Source organism: Megalops cyprinoides, chromosome 11, assembly GCF_013368585.1.
Source record: "Megalops cyprinoides isolate fMegCyp1 chromosome 11, fMegCyp1.pri, whole genome shotgun sequence".
Classification (NCBI taxonomy): Eukaryota; Metazoa; Chordata; class Actinopteri; order Elopiformes; family Megalopidae; genus Megalops; species Megalops cyprinoides.
Window position 1 is genome coordinate 21,292,451 of NC_050593.1, and position 21,279 is coordinate 21,313,729.

The window sequence follows — 21,279 nt, forward strand, 5'->3', positions numbered from 1 at the left end:
TTGTGCACTGACTAGCAAGTGAGACCTCTGACATCATAACCATGCAAGCAATGATTCTGTCAGGTCAACGCAGGTCTGAACACCGTAAATATCTTAAAGTACTTGAGTTCACGGCAAGTATCTCTTCACTTCCGCACACAACTGTAATTGAGCTGAACTAACAACAAAAGCAATTTAGAACTTAGCTTTGGATTTACCAGTGAACTCTATCAGAAGATGTGTTGATGGAGGAATGGGAGAAATGCTGTGGGTATGCCCATTGCTAAACTTATCACATTGGCTGGAAAGCTGAACAAAAAAAAGAATTTCCAGATAATAAATATCACAGAATTTGCAAAAAAAGGGGGATAAAACAGTGCAGTACATGGTCTAAAATGAAGACCAAGATTCAGTTACTGACCAAAAGTACTGGAAACAAATATGCACATATGCCCGCTTGCCTTCATGTGAATGTTAAAGTATACAAAAGCCTCTAAAAAAAAATTCTGGATTATCAAAAATATAGATCTGTTGAAAATTAAAGGCATGCTGCGTAAAAGTGATGTGCCGACAAAGCAGAGGTGTGGCTGGGGGGTGTGCCGTAAGTGGAACCTGTGTGGACCCAGGCCAGTCCGGATCTCGCCTCCTCATCGGATCCCTGACCAGCTGTGCAGGTAGGAGGTCCAGCCCGACGCTCGGGACCCAGCTGCCACCTCCTCATCTCCTAAAGTGCGATGACATGGTTGGACAGGCTCTTAGGAGAAACGCTGCTAATTACATCACATACAACCCAACGCTTTTCGGAATCTCGATTCAGGCTGCGCAATAATTGCAATAAGAAAGGCGTGATAGCCCTTAATCATTTTCAGAGATGTTTGATGTCTTTTGGAAGACTGCAACAAAATTAAGTGCTTGTTCAGTGCATGTTTGAGAAGTAATGTGGAACAACTGCAATAACCTGTGACGCAGCATTTTGTCTGAATCAGAATGAAGCGAAAGACCATAATGCTCAGCGTACAGCTGTAGCAGAAAAGAGGCTGAGAGGAGGATGGGAGGGAGGGCGTACCCTGAGCGATGGCCGCCAGCTTGCTCTTCTCCTCTGGACTCAGCTGTAGCATGGTGTGGATGACGGGCAGCAGGGCCTGCCTCTCGCTGCCCGACTTCAGGAAGATGAACTGCAGCAGCACGTTCTTCAGGTACTCCAGGTTGGCCACAGACTTCTCCCGCTCCTGGTTCCTCTCCAGCCTCCGCATCTCACTCTTCAGGAGCTGCAAACCAACGGATAGCATAACCCTGCCATTAACATACTGTTCACTCCAAAGAGGTCATTCAAACAGGCAGCAGATAGGCATAAATATTAGGCATCAGAATGTTTTTTCCTCCCAGAAGGTTGTTATCCCAATCCCAGGTGGGACGATATAGATGTACCCCAGAGCAGCATAGATATTCTCTGTGTCCATTTTGTTAATATACCTGAAGACATATTTTTGCAAAACATATTTTGACAAAGTGTGAAGTCTGTTAGATTGCAACACGAACTTTGTTTATTTTCAGGCTTAAAATACTGGATGAAATGTTCACACATTAGTTTAATGTACAACAAATTTTATCAACATCTTTTAGCAATTTTTTTAGCAACAATTTTAACAACACTGTTTGGAGTAGTCACTTGCTTTCTGTTGTTCGTTAGCTGGACTGTGCGGTCAGGTTTTGATACAAAGTATACTACACAGAGACACTATGCTAGTTAGCTAACTAAAACAGTATTGCGTTATGTAATGCATACAGAACGTCAATGAATTAAAATGGTAAGAATGTCGCCAGTGTAAGAGTGCTAGATCTGCATTCACAAAGTGAAAGGGATAATGAAGCCAACGAATATTTCAGGGTATGTGAAATGGTCGATTTTTCCCACACAATTGTCAAGTTTCTCATATTCACTGCTTGCAAGCATTTCTTTGTTTACAGCAACACAGGGCAACCAACAATGTTGTGTCAGGTGAGGTGGGTGTGCGGGAAGGAACCCTACATACCGTTATCTGCTCCATGAGGATGGCGTTCGTGGCCTCAGTCTCGTGCAAAAGGCCATTCATGTGTTCCATGCTACGGGTGGCTGTGCTCAGCTTCTGGATCAGTTCCTCTTTGGTGGGCTCCACCTGCCAAACAAAGGGCTCTGCGCCAAAAAAAAAAAAAACAATCCCAACATCACACTATGCCCATACAGAAGCAAAGGACACTGAAGCATTCATGAGCTTTCAAATTGGGTCAGATGGACTCATCTGATTCTCTTTCCAAGCATTTGGTGCATACAGTTATGGTAAAGCTTCTGTGCAGCGGGAATTTTAAAAATTCATTTAGGGTGTGCTATGCAATCAGGCACAGATCCATACAGATCTGTAGCTGTAGCTCAAAACCTGTCAACAAACTAATAGTCTATTGGATTGGAGGAGAAAGGTACATATGGATTAACACATGGGCAAATCTCAGATCCAGGCAGCAATCTTACATCCAAAGTGAATAATTATTCAGTAAATAAAGTTGGCCCTAGCTAGCTATCTACGTAGCTTACTGGCTGCTGTAATGTGCTTTCTGTCACTTCACATTGTGTCATCTTGTGAACACACATTAACTTAACTTAACATAACAACACATTAACCGGTAAGTAGGTAGTTTTCTATATTCAAAACATTGTGAAACTCTCTAGTTATGCAACTACATAACTGACGAATAGTGAATGCACTGGCTATAGCAGCTCTAAATGACCAATCAATATGAACTTGGGATGTAATACTGCAAATTCAGTTGAAGAAGACAGGAGGTCTGCCTCAAACTGTAGTAACCTAAGTGCTGTGGTATTTAAATAGTTGAAAATCACTGACTTAAGACGAGAGCTTTCTTTTCTCCCCTTCAGTGTTTAAACTTGCCAAATTTAAATGGTTATTTTCTTTTAGCAGACACTTCCCTGGTTAGCTTACTATGCTGAAGATATTAACAACACAAAACCACAGCAAACAAAATCTAGAATACATTCCATAAAGACGCATCAAGAACATATGAAGCAAGCTAAAATAAAAATATTTAATGTGCACACCTATATTTAAAAATGTTGCAATATGTGACATTTAATTTCCTCTGGTAAGTCTTGATTTATAAACTCTAATTGCAATAAGGCCCTTCTGAGTTGAATTTATTACCCAGAGTGAGGTGAAGCTGAGAGAGGTGAGCTAAGGAGCAGAGGGCTCACTACATACCCTGTTTGGGGTCTGGGGAGGTGAGAAGCTGCTCCAGAGAAGGCAGAGGTGTCCCGGCTGAGGACACGGACTCGGTCTCCGTGGTTTCCATGCCCTCGCCCTCCTCCCGTGCCATGGACTGCAGGTCAAACAGAGGCAGCTCCGTGGGCTTCCTCTCCTGTGGAGTCTTCCTCACCTGCTGTGCTGGTGCTGCACCTGAGTGCAGAGGGGAGAGAATCAGAGTCACACACCCACACATGTGCAAGCATACTCACACGTGCACGAACACACACACACACACACACACACACACACACATGCACAAACATACACAGCCTATTCAAAAGAAAATGGCTTTTAACTCCTGTAGATCTTTGCCTTGGAACATGCTACAATGAAGCAAAAACTGGATTATCCAATTTCTTTGTAAAGACTGTTTTTGTTTACAGCCTATTATATTAACTATGTTGTATACATGGGCATTCCTTGATGTGTAACATGGGGTGAATTGTATGTTCGTGCACCGTCTTGGCCAGGTCTCTTTTCAAAATGATTCATTACAATAACATCATATATCCTCTAGCCATATAATATTCAATAATATGGCCATACACATTATGTATCCTTACAATAAGAAACATGATTCTGCCATTAGAAAATTTCACCACGTTTTACTGCCTCAGCTCCACCAGAGGGCACTAGTGTGCAATCTTTCCAAAATCTGTGTTTTAAAAGTGCTGGTTCTGTTTGTATATTTCAATATCTCACATTAATATTATATTGTGCTGCTCATAAAATATCTTCACTTGTGTAAAACAATTAAAAACTAAAACTATTAGTAGCGATTGTATTTAGGCACCATTAAACACAAGAGGAGTCACATGAGGCCCTGACTTGCAGGTCCAGCACATCCTGGATCAGTCCGAATAACCATCAGCGTTTAGCTAGTGCGTCACTTAGCGCAATCTACTTATGTTATAAATTACTCTGCTTCAATAATGCCAGGTCAGTTACCAGCATTATACTATTTGGACGAGGTTCAGCAATACAGTTGACCAAATATTGCAGCCACAGCAACAAAGAAATAAGAGAAAGAGCCAGATGACTCCATCTGCTTTGTTCTCGACTCCTCGAGTGTAAGGCTGCAGCATCATGTTTCAGCTTGGTCTGATAAGCTGAGAGGAGGGGCCTGTGGTGGGTGGACGGTTCGAGACTGATGGGGGGACGACAGGCACGGGGGCGGAACTGCTCGCCTCACATCTGCTGCGGCTCGCCCAAATCGCCCTTCACACCCAGAGTCCTCGGTGAACAAGCTGCCACTCACAATCACACCTGAGGAGCCGCGGGTGGGCCTCATCCCACCCACCCACTATTACTACTACAGTTTTCTTTGTCTCATCATTTTTAAATTCGGTATGATATTTTTCATACAGTGGATACTTGGTTTTATAAACACACACTGCGGCTGTAAAGAAAAGCAAACAAAACCACTTTTTTCCAGAAAGTGGCCTTACATGTCACAAAATGCTGTTATTAAACTGTTCCTAATGTTAGACACCATCATTCCATCTTACATTCATTTTACATGGATTATGACCGTGAATCATGGAAACTGATGCATAGGCTCAAATAACATGTTCTGAGTTCAAGTATCAAATCAAAATCCATTGTAATAGAGAGGGGTAACCTAGGTGTTGCTAGCTGGCCAATTTATTCTTAGTTATGTGGCTAGAAAACTGAGCATATTGAACACATTGCTCAACTTGCCAGATTTACTGGCAAAATGAAATGAATATGTAAGCTATCTTGGTTGGGGTTTAGTTTAATATGTTGTACAGTCAACCTGCTGCTAGTTTGCTGGGCAATCCTATCCTGGATGACACTTGCATCACATATTCCTCAACATGTCAGCTTCCATGAGAAATATTTTTTGTACTTTCTACAAATGAAAAATGACTTTATATATTGTATGAAATAAGAGAAGTTATTATCACATTATACTTGCACTCTAAAATGACCGGTATATATTCTCACACTGTTTCTAGCTGTGGACTGGAAAACAGAAAGGCATCCGTATGCTTTTAATTTACCTACCTAACCAGCTCAAATAAAGAGAGTAGGAAAACCAAAGCAGTGAAGAAATAATCATTCCTTAACTCCAGATTCCGAGCATGAAAGAGCTCCCATCTGAGAAGCTGGCAGACTGAGAAAGTGAATTAGTGAGACGGTGTTTCTCCAGAGCTGAACCGGGTTTGCATATGCATGGCAATAATGAGCCCCTCTCTCCAGACGCCCATATGCCGTGGCAGCAGGTCTGCAGCGCAGCGGAGCCGGGCTCAAGCTGGACCGGGTCCCTGTAGCCCCGTAACAAGCAGCTGCCGCTGCCGAGATGAAGGAGGCTTCTCTCCAAACACCAGCCCTCATAAACAACTGGAGCTGTGAAACGAGCTCACAAGGACGGGCTATGCTGGTCTAGACACAGTCTGGCAGAGACGTCAAACTCATAAACCCCCATGTGTGTCTCCCATGTGGGACCTGAAGTCCCAGCCGCGCACTGTGTAATAACTCCTACAGCGCCTGCGTCTCAAGTGAATTCTCTGTAGCCTCTGCCCTCTGCTATATGCCTGCTGTAGACTATACAGCCTCTCTCTGAAGTACCTACTGTAGTCTCCATAGCCTCCCCCTTAGGTCTCTACTGTAGTCTCCATAGCCTCCCCCTTAGGTCTCTACTGTAGTCTCCATAGCCTCTCTCTGAGGTGTCTGCTGTAGTCTCCATAGCCTCTCTCTGAGGTGTCTGCTGTAGTCTCCATAGCCTCTCTCTGAGGTCTCTGCTGTAGTCTCCATAGCCTCTCTCTGAGGTCTCCACCATAGTTTCTACAGCCCCTCCCCTCCCAGCTCTTACTGGTTACGCTGGTCTCCCTCTGCATCTGGAAGAGCTGAGCCTCCAGCCGGCTCATCTGCTGCTGCAGCGTCTCCACCGTGTTCCTGTGCTCGTCCTGCAGGTGGCGCACCTGCTCCCGGAAGCTGCCCCGCAGGGCGTCCGCCTGGGCGGTGAGCTGGCTCACCGTCTGAGCGTGCTCGGACTTCAGGGCCATGTTCTCGGACTGCAGGGTGATGAGCCTGAGGACGCAAAGCTGGGTGGCGTGAGGAGCGAGAGGGGCCCGGGGGAGACGTCAGGCTAATTGGTTATTGATGACCTGCCTCACCTCTCCCTGAGCTCCGCCTCCTTGACGACGGTCTCCTGCAGGATCTTGTTGTGCCTCTCCAGCAGCGTGTCGTGTTCTGCCTGCAGCTGCTGCAGCTCCGCGCAGCTCGTTTGCAGGCTCTGCTGGGTGTCCTGCAGCCGCCCCCTCAGCTGCTCCACCAGGCCCTCCATGTGCTCCCTGCAGCCCACAGACACACAGCAACACTCACCATAGTGCGTCAGGAAACAGACAGCACTGACACTGATCTCTACCGCACACAATACAGACAACACTGATCCATGTGATAGACACACAGCACAGAGCAGTCCATACGACACACGGACACAGAACACTCTGGATAATCCACATACACAGACACACAGAACTAGACAACAGCATACATTGGTTCAAGACGCAGAATTCATTATTGCTTTACTGCGGTTTTTCCAATTATCTTTAATTTGTGTTGTTAATTAACCATCTTAAAATAACAGCTGTGCCAGCATTAATATTTCAGTTTTATGCGGGCATTAGAAATCTGATCAGCGCAAATGATGATAACCTGCTGTTGTGGTACCTACTGCCATAACAGTAAACATTTCTGCGTAATTACAATTAAAAGCATTACCAATGGAACTGTAATTCAGACTGAATTACAGCTGTAAGTCATCATTAAATCTAAGACCAGATCTAGTCTGCTACTAACTACCACTAATCAACAAAATACATCACATTTTTGTTTTCAATCAGTACATTGACACAGGGAATCTACAACCACTGCAGTTCCTCAAATGAAAAATTACAGCACTGCATTTAAATGAAGTAATATATAATGGCGGCTATACAGGATTTTTAAAATATTGCTGAATTGCTCATGAACCTTTGTTATAAGGTAACATGATTGAATGTATAAAACCATTGCCTTTCGTGTGTATAGATGAGGATCACTGAATATCATTTATAAAACACACTGAGCATTAAAAACTGCATTAACATCAAAATGATTTTCCATTTGTTTGCTTGAAGGATGATATTTACTATAGTCTAAACCTCTTTGATGTAATGTAAAATAAAGAGTGCATCTCACATTTAGAAAGCCTGAATTGTTGACAACAATTACACTCCATGCCTGAGTGGTACTGAATTCGCAGAGGCTCAGACCATTTAAAAGTGCATAGAAAAGTGCAATGAAGACACAAACACAAATTAACCCACACAAATACAGTTAAAGCAAAGGGACTGAGAGCGTAAACTTACCTTTCCTGTTTGGAGACGTCGCTGTCATTTTGGGCTGCGCTCTTGTTTTTCTTCTGCTTCAGGACGTTGTGCACACGCACTTTGTAGCTCTCAAACTCTGAGGTAGTTGACGCCAGCTCGGCCTGCACACGGACGAGTAATGTTCCAGTGCAAAGATATGGCGCAGTGTATTAGCGAGGTTGCTAGGTACAGGACTGCACAGAACAGCCCAAACAGCCGTGAAAAACAGCCTTGAGAATCTACTTCGACGTATGGATTTTTAACCAGAACAGCAATTAGTGTGCGTTTGCGGACGAGCCCGTCCTCCGTCGGTACCATAAATTAATACGAATGAACATTATAGCCCAGGGGGCAGGAAACACAGAAACGCTACTGTTTCTTTAGGGCCCTGGCATTCAATTCATCACCAACCATTAGGCCCGGGAGGAAAATCACTCACAGTGTCACTTTATAATTAAGTTTTGTTTAAGCCATTTAGCAGTGGTGCGTTTGCAGACTCCCGAAATGGAAAATCCATACAGCTATTTATAAAGTTCAGCTGTGGAGCAGTATTCAGAGCTGGGATTCTGACGGAGAGCAATCATACTGTGAGACTGGGGAGGCCATGCAGCCCTCCTAAACGCACAGACAGAGCTGACAGAGCAGCAGGGGTGGGGTGAGACGGCCTGACAGGGGCTCTGTGGCGGTGTACCTTGGCAGTGTTGCGCTCCTCCTGTAGAGCGGTCAGTCTGTGCTGGAAGGAAGTGGCCGCTCTCTGCTGCTGTTCCGTCACAGCCCTCAGCTGCTCCTGCAGCCTGTGCCGCTCTGCGGTCAGATCACAGCACTGGATCTAAAACACACACACATACAGGGTTAGCTCCCTGAACACACAACACACACACACATACACACATACAGTGTTAGCTCCCTGAACACACAACACACACACACACACATACAGGGTTAGCTCCCTGAACACGCAACACACACACACACACACAGCTGATTCCCTGATTCACACACGTACACATGCACACTTCAGAGCAGATTTCAACAGGTCGACATTAATCAATAGCGCAGACACTGACACAACACAATGACCTACAGGACAGAAATCCAGAAACAAGAATCTCAGAATCTCGCTGGAAATGTCAAATGATTCAGACGGGCAGAAAATAAAGCAGCAGCACTTCAGTTAAAGAAAAGGGAGCTCGCTTCTAAAGCAACGACGTGCAGAACAACACAGTCACTTAAATTAAGAGGAGGATGCTCACAACTTAACTCAAGAATGAATCAGCACTTATCTTCTAACCAAGAGAGCTCCGCACCCACCTTGTAGTCCTCCACCTGCTGCTGATGTGCCTCCAGCTCCCCCTTCAGCGATGCCTGCAGAACCATCTGAGCCGCTTCCTGCATGAACCACACAGTAAAGAGTCTCAACACTTCCAGCTACTTTTCAAACCCCGGTATGAGACAGCACATAAGGAGACAGACTTAAAATAAAAAGGTCTTTAAACAGGACTCACCTGCTTTTTGGCATCAGCTAAGTCTTTCTTTGTTTTGACCAGCAGCTGTTTCATCTTGGAGGCCTTTTCTTCCCCTTGGCTAACAAGTGACTTCAGAGACACTGAGATTAGAGTAAAATTAGAATTAAAGTGCGGAATAAACCAGTGATTGATCAAAACCACTGACATCCCCTCAGATAGAGGCTGAAGGTTCCAAGAAAGCTCCATCTGAAACAATGCTCAGATAACAGTAACACGCAGCCCATCTCACCTATTTCCTCTTGAAGCGCCTCCTCTTTCTTCTTCTGGGTCTGGATCTCTGCACCCAACTCCTCAATCCGGCTCTCCTTGTCCACGAGTTTCTGATTGAGCTCTTTGACCAGGCGCTCATAGTCAGCCATCTCCATGTCCATTAGAGTGCTCTGCTGGGCATCCTGGTGGGCCGTAACAACAGCAAATGGTGACTACTCTGTACGGGCAGGGAGTGTGGCACGCGGGGAAGGAAACTGAATTTGTGCCCAGAAGGTTGCAGGTTTGAATGTCAGATATGGGAAGTGCCATGGTACACCTGGCAAGGCTTTTAGCCTAACCTTCTTCAGCAATTACTTTGCTATAAACACAGACAGTGTGGAGAATATAAGCTATGAAAGGTAAGCGCCAGAGAAGGTAAACAAATGGAATACTACTGCACTCTCATCTCCGTACACTTCTCTATGAGAAACGGAGCATGCTTCTGGTGATGGAGCATCAGATGAAGTGCCTGTGGCTCTCAGGTTCAATTAGAGTCCTGGCTGTTAGTTTCAGCGTGCTGTTTAGATTGATGGCACCTTTGGTATATGAGCAGCGATTCTCCACACTGTAGTTCCTCGTCACTCATCTACGCTCTCTCATTTTCCCCCTCATTGAGCCACGGAGGTGTGAGGTACTTACAGCTGGAATCGCACAAGTCATTAGAAGTTATCAGATTGACACTAATGAGTTTAGGTTTTGTGTACCTAGACCTAGTACCTAGTACCTATGTTTCAGATAATTTAATAACGCAGAGGATCTAATGAAAGCTGACAATAACTAAAACAATACACTTATGTTATTCAACAATATAATTAAGACATAATAATTGGCTCAAGGGAATATGCGTCTCCTGTCTGAAACTTTCAATGCCATCAACAAGCCATGAAAGGAAGATTCAAACAGAGCCAAGAAAAGAATAAAGGCTTTTGTGCTTGCAGTGTGTTAATGCGTATGTGTGTGTATTACATGCCTTTCTCAGCTGCTCCAGCTCCTGTGCAGTTTGCTGCAGTTGCTGCTTCTGTTTGCGCAACTGGGCCTGCAGCTCCTCCACCTCTCTGACCGCAGCTGAATGGTCCTGAGCAGGCAGGAGGAAGACACTTTAACACCGCAGAACAAAACCTCCACACGCGAACAAAACAGGCACGCAGCGGAGCACTTTCAACACATGAACACCCCAGCCATTACGGAATCCTCCTCCAGTGTGGTTTCTTCTTAACAACAGAATTTCAGTAAAAGTTAAAAAAAAAAAAAAAAAACTCTTGTTTGATACCTGCTCAACATTATGAGAATGCAAAAATGAATCAAAATATTGTGTAAAGAGCAAAGAGGACGAAGCACATTATAGTTATAATGAACCTGGACCAGTACCCATCTACATACACAAACAAACTAAAAAACTACATTGTATTTGCACGCATGTAATTTTTTTTCTTCACAATAACATGGGAAGCTGGAATCATACCATAAATCACAGATAATGCTTGAATTAAAAAGTTGCTGTTGCTTCGTATAGGCTGTGACCACAACGGCTTCATAATAACATTCACTTTGCCCCGAAGCAACACATTACACACACCCAGAAAGGAACGGGAAAAGTGGGGCAGAGGTCATTAATTGTTTCATGTTTTGGGGATCTTTTTTAGCTCGCACCCCGTGGCAGCACATGCAATTCTGGGCTGTCTGGAATTTTCCGTACCTTTATTTTTTGTTCCTTTAAAAGCCTTTCTCCCTCCAGGTCTTTTTCAAGCACGGATTTCAGCTTCTGCATTTCTAAAGCCTGGGCTTCCAGGTGCCTGACATTGGACTGCAGAGTTTCCAGACGAGCCATCAGGTCCTCTCTTTCTGAGGTTAGCTGCTCATGCTGCAGGAAGAGAGTTTTTAAAAGAGAGGAGTGACATGAAATACGAAGTTCCTGTTACTCTACATCAAGAACCAGAAAACACATGAATGCCTTTAATGTGTGATCCCTCCTCTTCCCAACATTCCATCAGAAACCACAAGTGTGTAGACATCTGCATTTGTCACTTATGATCTATAATCTATAAGCTTCACTGTAGTTTATAGACAATTTCCACCAAAAATTAAATTGAGGTTAATGTTTTGCTAGGAAATCCACCAAGAGAATTATGAAGGGAAAACAAAGCAACTGAAGAAGAAACAGGAAGTTTAATTTTTAAACAATATAAAACTCTAATGAGCATTGTCTGAGGACCACTGACTCCAGCATAAATCTGTAATTTCTCAAGAGGCTGTTTAGTTTACACAAGCGTGGGATCGCTTCCCATTTCAGAACCACAATAATGACTTTATCCAGATGGAAAATGAGCATTTGTGTACAGGTTATTTTTACCATAGTGGGAAGGAGCAGTTAATAATGAAAGTATAACCAAAGTGAAATGGAAGTAGTGAAGGCAGTCTCACAGATGCCAGTTCACATGGGGCAAATATTCTAAATAAGAATCCCATTACAAAAATTAAACTCTGAAACACTTCTCCAGTGACTTGCAATTATGTGTCCTGGGATCATGCAGTAATTCCATTATGCTGTGACAGAACAGTTTTACAGGACCAATCAAGGTAAAAAACCAATGCTCTAACCATAGTTTCAATTACCTGCAGGACTGCTGCTTGCAGGCGCTTGGTGAGGTCTCCAATCTGTCGCTCCGCCCCCTCTGCCCTCTCTCTCTCCTTGTCCAGCTGCTCAGTCTGTCTGTCATAGTCTGCCAAGAGGTTCTGCAAATGAGATCTCATTATTAAATGATCCTTATGAACTTAAGCACAAGTAAAGAAATATGACGACAACAAACCAATTACTTTCCACAGCCATGGTGTCCTTTCCTGCTCAGTAGAAACATTACAAAAATGACTTTCCTGTGAAGCTGCATCCCAAAGCATCCCTGCCTTAATACCAAAGAACAACTGCTGAATATGCAGAATTTAATTATGTAATATGTCATTTGCTATTACTGTAATCATAATCATCTGCATTACCTTCATTAGTAATCACTGGAACATAAAAAGGAGGCCCTATGGAGAGCATACATTTCATGGTTCATCTGTATTATTTTCACAGAACCATACAGACCAATTTAAACCATTCCCTTTTCAGAAAATGTACCATTATCCATGAAGGGAGAAGACAGAGCTATCGATTTTTTTCCCACTGTTCATTAAGAAAGGTCATTTCGTGTGAGGAGCGGGCGTAATTGGGCGTCAGGGCTGCCGAGTACCTTGTATCCCTCCGCTCCATGGATGATGTCCTTCACAGAGCTGGACACCCTGTCCCGCTCTTCCTTCAAAGCTTCAACCTCCTCCTTCAGCGACTGGACCTTGGGGGGGAGGGGAAAGGGCCAATTACAGCATGGCCAGGCAGCACCGTCCCTCACACACTAAGATCATCTCCATAGGATTCTGCATCTCAAACCTGGATACAGGCACAATATACTGTATGACATATGTGCAGGGCCAGGTGCCTACCTCTTTCCTGCTGACATCCAGCTCTTTCTTGGCTTTCACTGCCACTGCTTTTATCTTGTTCATCTTCTCCTCTTTCTCTTTATTCTCTTTTTGGAGAACACCTAGACAGAATTGTTAACAGAATCGGGTTAAAAGGGTGAAGACATACATGTCAGAATTCTTAAATGACCTCCCAGAAACCTGCAGTTTACATTGGAAACATGATTTCACATATAGCTCAAGTTAAGCTCCATCCACCAGTTTGCATTTCAAATGCTTCCAAATACAAAGAAGAGATTGAACTCTAGGGGAAAGTGTTTAGGTGGATGCATTAAGGATAAAACAGGTAAATAGCCCAATAAGCCTGATTTATAAATGCATAGTGATTCCAACCAAATGCTTGTCCTGGGTTTTAATGCTGGGGGGAAAAAAACACCCCAGGTGACTTTTAAACCATGCAATATGCATTTGGAGAATGAAACTGAATCAGTTCATGTGGCGAGCAAACAAAAATGGTTGGTGCAACAAATTAATTTCAAGTGACACATGACCCATTACCTATTTTTTCAGTGAGCTCCGTGACACTGCTGTCTTCAGTAGCAGCAGACTCATCTTTGGTCTTCTAGAAAGCAATTCAGAAATCAACACTAGAAAAGGCCTTTTCTTTAACATCTTAAATCAGCTTTGCAAATTTCCATGCACGCAAATGTTACATTGCAGACTCTCATCTCAGCTCTACGGGTACACGAACAACACATGCTATATGGATCAATGCACACAGTATGTGAGCTTATGATATGTACATGTGCAGCCACGCAGTGATTGATTGACATGTCTCTGCATGTCTGTATGTGCTCTGACTGCTTAACACCCTGCCAGGGTCAACCTCTTATGGGGTCAGCATGTCTGAGCTCCCTGACACAGTTGTGGATGACAATATATTGACTGAAAATACTACAGCTGAGAACCAATCTCAGAGAGGAAATCCCTGCAGCGCACACCAGACTTGACTACTGTCTCCTGATTTACTGTGCAGTTTCAATCCAACCGACAGAGCAGCAGCTGCCTCAAACCAAGGGTGGTCATAACTTAATTGAAATAGGGCATTTTATGACTGTCTGATATAAATGTAGACAACACACATGCACATAAATTACAGAATAAAAAATTGTAAATGTGTAAATGATATCTATCTGGGTGTATCTGCCAGTTCAAGTGGTATGACGTGTCTGAGATTTACCAATGCATTTGAAACTTAAGCTATCAATATTTCATACCAGGTTATGCAGTTAGAACAAAACAACATATCAACACACCTGTAAAAGTGCAATGTCTTCCTGAAGTTTGGACAAGAGGGATTCCTTTTCCTCCAACAGCTGCCGTAGGTCCTCCACCTCTCCGGTGCTTTCATCTGACGCCTTGTCACCCATTTCAGACAGGCCTTCGTTCTCTTTGGCCCGCAGCTTTTCTGCTGCCTCTGCAATTTGAGCGAGCAGCTCCTGGTTTTCAGTCCTGATCTTCTCGTTGGCGTTCTTCATCTCAGCAAGGTCCCTCTGCAGGGCCTCTGTGTCGGCGAGCACCTCGTCCAGGCTTGCCTTCAGCAGACCTCTCTCCTGACCCAGCTCCTCCACGCGAGCCTGGAGCTCGGCCTCCCGCTGGTCGCTCTGGTCCTTCACCCTCTCCACCTCCTCCGTCAGCTGGGCTGCCCTCTCCTCGCCCTGCAACAACAGCTCCTGTTTCTCCTGCAGGACCTTAGCCAGGAGGCTCTCCACCAAGGCAGGGATGTCACTGGTCTCACCCTCTCCGTCCCTCTGGTCCAGAAGCTCCAAGACGCATCTCCGCACCTCGCAGAGCTGACCCTGCTTTGCCTCGATTGCCGTCTTCAATGCATCCCTCTCACCTGAAACGGACTGTAGCTGCTTACTGAGCTCCACCATTTCCTCACTGGAACTCTTGAGGTCCTCTGATCTGAGATGTTTGATGTCTTCCTGCAGGAGCTGCTCTTTTTTCCTTAGCTCGGTCACCTCCTCGTTCAGTGCCGTAAGCTCAGAGGACTGTTGCTCCTTCTCCGCTGCTGCCTCAGAAAGTCTGCTCTCTAGAGCAGCTGCCTGTTGCTCGATCCTCTCCCGCTCGGCCAGGGCATCTGCCAAACTGGCTTCCGACACTTCCAGCTTCTGATGCAACTCTGCATTGCTCTGGGTGAGGCCTCGAAGACTGAGCTCCAGTGCAGAAGTTTTCTCCTGCTCTGTAGTGCACTCCTCCCTAATCCTTGTGATTTCCTCCTTTGCGTTTTCTAGTAAACTCTGCACGGTCTGCTTATCAGAGGACAGAGCTGTGAGCCTCTCCTCGAGCTCCAGCACAGCACTCTCTTTCTGCTGCAGCAGGGACAGGATGTCCCCGTTCTTCTTCCGCAAAGCCCCCAGTGAGCCTTCCAGATCCTCCACAGCCTTCTCCTTCTGCTGGGACTCTTCTAACACAAGTTCCAGGCCCCTGATCTGCTCCAGCAGCCTATCCCTTTCACTGTGCACAGCCTTTAGCTTCTGCTGCAGCTCCTGTATTGCTAAAGCTCCCTGCTCCTTCATAGCATTGTACTGCTTGACGAAATCTCCTGTCTTTTCACCCAGCTCTAGCTCCAGGTTGCGTAGGATCTCTTTTGTTGCTTCATACTCGCCAATAGCAGAATTCCTCTCCACAGACAGCCGGTCACACCTCTCTTTGAGCTCCTCAACTTCATGCACCATTTTTTCCTTCTCCTTATCAGCCCTGGCGAGCAGCTCTTTCTCCAGCTCAGCCACTTCTGCCTTGTGGAGCTCCTTCAAGGTTTTAATTTCCTCCTCGTGTTGACTGAAGGCCGTCTCGCAGTTCCCGCAGGCTTGGATCATCTCCGAACCCTTTGTCTCCGCAGTGTCGCCGTCCTCCTTACACATCTGCAGCTCGTTGATCTTAAACTCCAGCTCTTCCTTTTCAAGCTGGAACTCCTCCCTGGCTTGCTGCAGCTCCGACTCCAGCTCCGTCTTCACATTGTTCAGGTACGTCAGCTCCTCCTGTAGCATGGTATGCTGGGACTGCAGGTCCTCCAGCGCCAGCCTCAGCCGGCCCGCCTCGTCATCCCCGTCGTCCCGACCCGAGGCCTCAGAGACGCTGGGGGTTCTTCCGGCTTCCTGCTCCCCGGTCTTTCCAGGCTCCTCCTCCTCCTCCTGCACGTCATGGAGGTAGCTGTCCTTCTGCGCCAGCTGCTCCGTCAGCTCGTCCTGCAGCAGCAGCAGCCGCTCCCGCTCCATCTCGAAGTCCGCTGCCGAGGCCTCCAGCTGCTCCGTCAGCTCCCTCACCTCCTCCTCGTGAGCCTTCCCCATCCGCAACAGGTCCTCCCGGAGGCGCTCCACCTCCTTCTGCGATTCTGAGAGCGCAGCTTGGTGGTCCTCCTTCAGCTGTTCCATCTCGGCACCCCTCTCCTCACTGGTGACCTCCAGCTGCTGCTGCAGGCCAGATAGCTTATCCTCGTAGCTCTGCCGTACCCTCTCCAATTCTGCTTTCAGCGATCTGTCTGCTTCCTGCTGTTGCAACTCCTCTATCTGCTTGCTTTCCTCTGTCTCCTTCAAAAGCTTAACGAGTCTCTCAACTTCCTCCTTGTGCTTAGCATGAGAGATGTTTATGGTCTGTTTCAAATTCTCCATTTCCTTCATGTGTTCAGCATTTATTTGGTCCAGTTCTTCCTGAAGCCTGGCTGCTTTCTCCAGTGCATCCTATAACAAACCAAATAAAGGTTTTTTAAGATTCATGTGAGATCTTCATTAAGAGGCATTGTTATAGTTATGGAAAAGTAAGGAGTCTGATGAAGGTTGGATTCAAAAAGAAGTGAAGGCGTGGGGTTTTGTTTTTACCTGTGCCTGCTGCTTTGCTTTTTCATTGTCTTTCCGCAGTAATACCAGACTCTGCTGGGTTTCCGCCTTCTCCAATAAGACTGCATCCATCCTCTCTGTCAGCTCCTGGTTTAATGCCACACATCACAAACATTATTCTTCAAATATACCGCTTCACTGCAATACTTCGTAATAACTGTTGCTAATCACCTTTTTATTTTTATACTAGAAACATTCAACAAGTGTAGCAGCTTTGCAGCGTTCATGGTAACTGGTAAAAATATTGAACATTAATCTACTATGGTACCGTGATCAATTTCAACTCTTAAACTCCAAAACACATGTAGTCATCATCAACGTAACTAATCAACTTTTTAAAAACAGTCAATTGTATCAATATCATGCAACTGCATTTTGATTACGAGAAAATTATATGATCTGGGCCACAATAAAGTGCTAATGTTCAGTTGATACATCAGGACTTGAGAAAAGTCATCTGTACTTAGAACAGAGATTATAGTTATTTTCTTTATAATTTAATAAATGTACTGTTTAAAACAAAAGTTCTGTTCATTTAATTTTAGTAAAACAGTTCAATAAAAATAGAACAGAAAAAGAAATACAGACCACTATTTCAACATTTATAGAAAAAGCACACAATAGATATGTATGACTTGAACCTCCAATGAAGGGAACCTGAAAAGTCAGGAATTCCTGAACAGCTCTGTGAGGAGCATGAGGAGATCTCCATTGAGGAATGGATTTATTTCAATTAATTTGTTGCTTACAATATGTTCAAATATTTCTTTGCTAAAATGAATATAATGAATGAATAATGAAATGAATATAATAGCAGCAGAAGTAGTACTGCCTGCCCTCTAACTCAATGATACCAGATAGAAGTAAGCACTGTGTTAATACCCAAACAACATTTTACAAATATGTCTCTCTCTAAAATGGTTGACTCCGCATGCTGTTGAGATTGCGCTTTGCAGCAATTCAGGTTATTGAGTTCTCCACTTCCATTTGGTGGCGCGAGATGACAGCAATCTAACTGCTCTAATAAAGAACATGCATTATAACAATCTGTCCCTGAAAGTGAGAACAACATCTATTTCAATCATGTCACCTGTATATCCCCTGCATTGATGTATAATGAAAGTAAGGCAAAGCACCAAGCTGTCACAGAATATGTAAAACACTCTTACATTTATCATCCTCACAGAGAGGAACACAAGTTATTTCAATTACTGTGAATATTCAGCATAAACCATTTAAAGGAACAAACTTAGAACAAGGGAAAGCTACAAACTAACTCTTGTTGCATAAACAATGCCACCTACCACATATTATAAACAGGCATCTTTATATGCACACCCTGTTTACATGTTTCTTTCCCAAACATTTCAGACACCACAGATTTATATGTTTTAACCACACCCACCTGAATGACAGTGTCATCCGTGCTGCTGTTTGATTTGGCTTTGAGCACATCAACTTCCTTTTCCAAATCTAGGTTGAAGAACAAAACACCTGTTAGACATGTATTCTGCTCAATGCCCACCTCAGAAATGTGACTTCAAGCATACTGTAAAAACGTCTAGTTTCTGGTAGAAAGCAGAGAATATACGGTCATGGTCATGACATATTGCTTCAGTGACTGGACTGCAATGCTGATGAGTACCATTTTACCTGTGCATCTTGATTTCACCTTCTGCATGACAGCCATCTGCTTCTTGGCAAACTTGATCAGGTCCTCTTTTGACAATGTGTCCAGCTATTGTGGGAGGACAGATATAAGTGGCAGGATGTAGACTAATTTCACAGAGATCACAACCAGCAAAAAAATCACCTTGATTCATGATTATGAATCCTTTTCACAAAATGACACGGATTTAAAAAGTGGTCAACTAGTTCATACAATACACAAAATACTGATGCATTCACATAATTCTCTTCTCACAGTTTTCAAATCCCAACCAGCAATTACCAACAGATCAACAATATCCTAAACATCATAGCAATAGAAACTACAGGGCTAATGCTGGCACTGGCAGCAACAGATTAATATTTGCATGAGCTTTGTTTCTTCTCTTTCCTGCAGTACATAAGTGTTGACTGTTGGGAGAGGCTGCTGCTCTGTACCTTGGACTTCCCAGCTCCTGGGCCTGGAGGTGATGCCACCATCTCCGCACTGTTCTCCTGTGGCAAGGACAATACTCCACACTGTTATCACAGTATTCACTCAGAGTACCAGTCTGAAACTCAATACTCCTGAAGTGGTGACGTGGAATTTGCAATAACACACTTTTATAGACTGGTCTGTCCAGTAACAGACAATGCTGCACCAACACCCTTAAGGCAAATACAGTGAGGTTCTCGATGTCATAGACACAGAAACTTGCAGGCTCACATTGTGTGTAGTGCTGCGTTTGCATCCTGATACAAGTTCCTTAACCTAAACTGCTTCAAAAAAATTATGCAGGTATATAACATGCATGACATGGGAGCTCCACTGGAGGAGGGAAGCCCCCAATCCAATGATACTCCAAAGAAAAGGAGGAGAGGAACAGAAACCACAGGGCTACTCCTGTATGACTGATGCTCCTCGGACAGGATACATGATAAAACAACAAAAGATTAAAACAGCTCTATCTATCTAGTTTTCTTGGCTTCAACAAATGATTCTGACTGTGCGGTTTACTGTATTGCCAAGTCTGTTTTTTATTGAATTAAAGACCAATAACGTTCCGCTACAAATTAATCTACCCCAGAACGTGGCTTCTCTGCTAGCTAGATAGCCAGCATAACCTAAACATGATTTTAACGAGAGCAGGTAGCAAATGTACTTCAATTTGTAGCAAGATGTTGGTGTAATTGACTCCATAACTAGCTAGTTGGCATACTAGATTAACTCGATCATAGTTGGCGTTTTTCAGAACAGGCATTGCTAGTCAATCTAGCGAAATCAAGATTGTACACAAAACAGCTACATAAAAAATAAAACATGAATGGACTCAGACGTATCAAAGGGAAATGGTACTGCTTTTCAGCTACCCTGCCATTTAGCAAGCTATCTCACAGGCCTTGCTAGCAAACCGGTGCAGCAACAGACCCAGAACAAAACCACGACAACTCAGTAAATACTGCCAAAAAAACTCACCTCCATCTTCGTCGATAATGTATAATTTACAGTTCGATCGATTAACCAGTTATCTATATTATGTACACCGTGAAATAATTCACTAAAGAGTCAGACGTCGCCCAGTTCACAGTAACGTTACTTGGTTTGCCTGCTAGCAAGCTAGCCAAACTGCCATCTACACCTTTATTTCGATATGCATCACAAGCTGTTCCTGTTTGCTTCCGTCTTCGTTAACTATGTCAACATTTACGTCATATTACGTAGAAATAGAATGTGAGTTTCCGCCAGGAAGTAGCTGTTACCATGGATACCAGTGCTGTAAATAATAGGCGAGGAGAGATTAGGTGAGCAAGGTTGCTTGTGAGCCAACGACACACGAATAGGGTCACCGAGGTTGATTTGGTTTATAATAAAAATGTTTTACTATGTTTAAAAGTTTATTAGATAGCTAACGAACGTTTGTGGGTGACTGATTGTTCGCAGTGACATCTCGAACGGCTCGTTTTTGTTGGAGGTGGTAACAACCTTATCTTTCAAAGTTGCCTATGTTAGCAAGGAATGCAAGGAAATGAAACGTTGCTGTAAGAGGTTGCTGTTAATATTTTTTTTTTAAATATTTAAATTAGCGATTTCTTTGCAGTCTTGTATAGTGTTGCAGTCGCAAATATCAATGCAGAAGTGCCGGACTTTCGATACACGTCTGGGTGTTGTATTTAAATTGTATGTGACAGGCAGAACATGTCTTATTTCAAACATTTAATGCTCCTGTCAAGTGCCAATGAAGTCCCTCTTTCCTTAAAAATCAAACTGCCAGAGAGGTAGTTTGAAATACAGCATGACTATTGAGAGTACGTCATTAATGTAGGCTACATGGCGGTACGGAGAGATTTTACATTTGAATTGTCTTATTTTGTTATAGAAGCCGTTTTCTAGATTAAGAACTGCAATGTTTCCAACGTTCGACACGAGGAATAGTATATTTTGTTCTTAATGATGTATCACGAGAATAATATGTTAATGTCAGTCATGTATGCATGTCTTAAAGAGAAGGAGCATCGAAATATTTGTCTTTATGCACAAGCAAATATATATGAACTGTTCGCAATCATCAATCAAACAAAGAGAATTCCTGCATCTTAAAGTTCAACATTGTCTGTTATACTAATGATTCACCGAGAATGAACTGTGCTCAAACATAAATGATTACTGAGGAGAAAAGGAGATGGACCGTTCATGATTTTTTTCCCCGGGCAGGAGGGAGATTTAATGTCTAGGTGCTGTGAGTGAATGCATGAGTGGATAAGTGACAGTACTTTATTAGAGCCCGTCACTTTTTCAAATCTACCACGGTGCTTTTCCTGGGACTTAACGCGTTCAGTCGGCTGGTTCGGC

General features: G+C 43.9%; 1 protein-coding gene across 2 annotated transcripts; it reads right to left on the reverse strand.

Annotated features, from left to right (window-relative positions):
- Positions 1-20,079, reverse strand: LOC118785475 (GRIP and coiled-coil domain-containing protein 2). 2 transcript variants are annotated; one of them, XM_036540147.1, is made up of 23 exons: positions 19,906-20,079; positions 18,888-18,944; positions 18,435-18,519; positions 18,187-18,254; positions 16,764-16,868; positions 14,199-16,625; positions 13,441-13,501; positions 12,904-13,004; positions 12,657-12,755; positions 12,040-12,159; positions 11,123-11,287; positions 10,397-10,501; positions 9,407-9,569; positions 9,157-9,257; positions 8,963-9,040; positions 8,343-8,480; positions 7,652-7,773; positions 6,416-6,592; positions 6,112-6,329; positions 3,231-3,425; positions 2,013-2,152; positions 1,046-1,247; positions 1-703 (listed from the first exon to the last, which is right to left on the reverse strand). In XM_036540147.1, exons 1-23 carry the CDS (start codon positions 19,909-19,911, stop codon positions 627-629), a joined length of 5,010 nt encoding a protein of 1,669 aa, XP_036396040.1. In that variant the 5' UTR covers positions 19,912-20,079; the 3' UTR covers positions 1-626. The 2 variants fall into 2 exon arrangements, with proteins under 2 accessions (XP_036396040.1, XP_036396039.1); XM_036540146.1 differs by having other exon boundaries at positions 13,441-13,504.
- Positions 20,080-21,279: the final 1,200 nt, after the last annotated feature.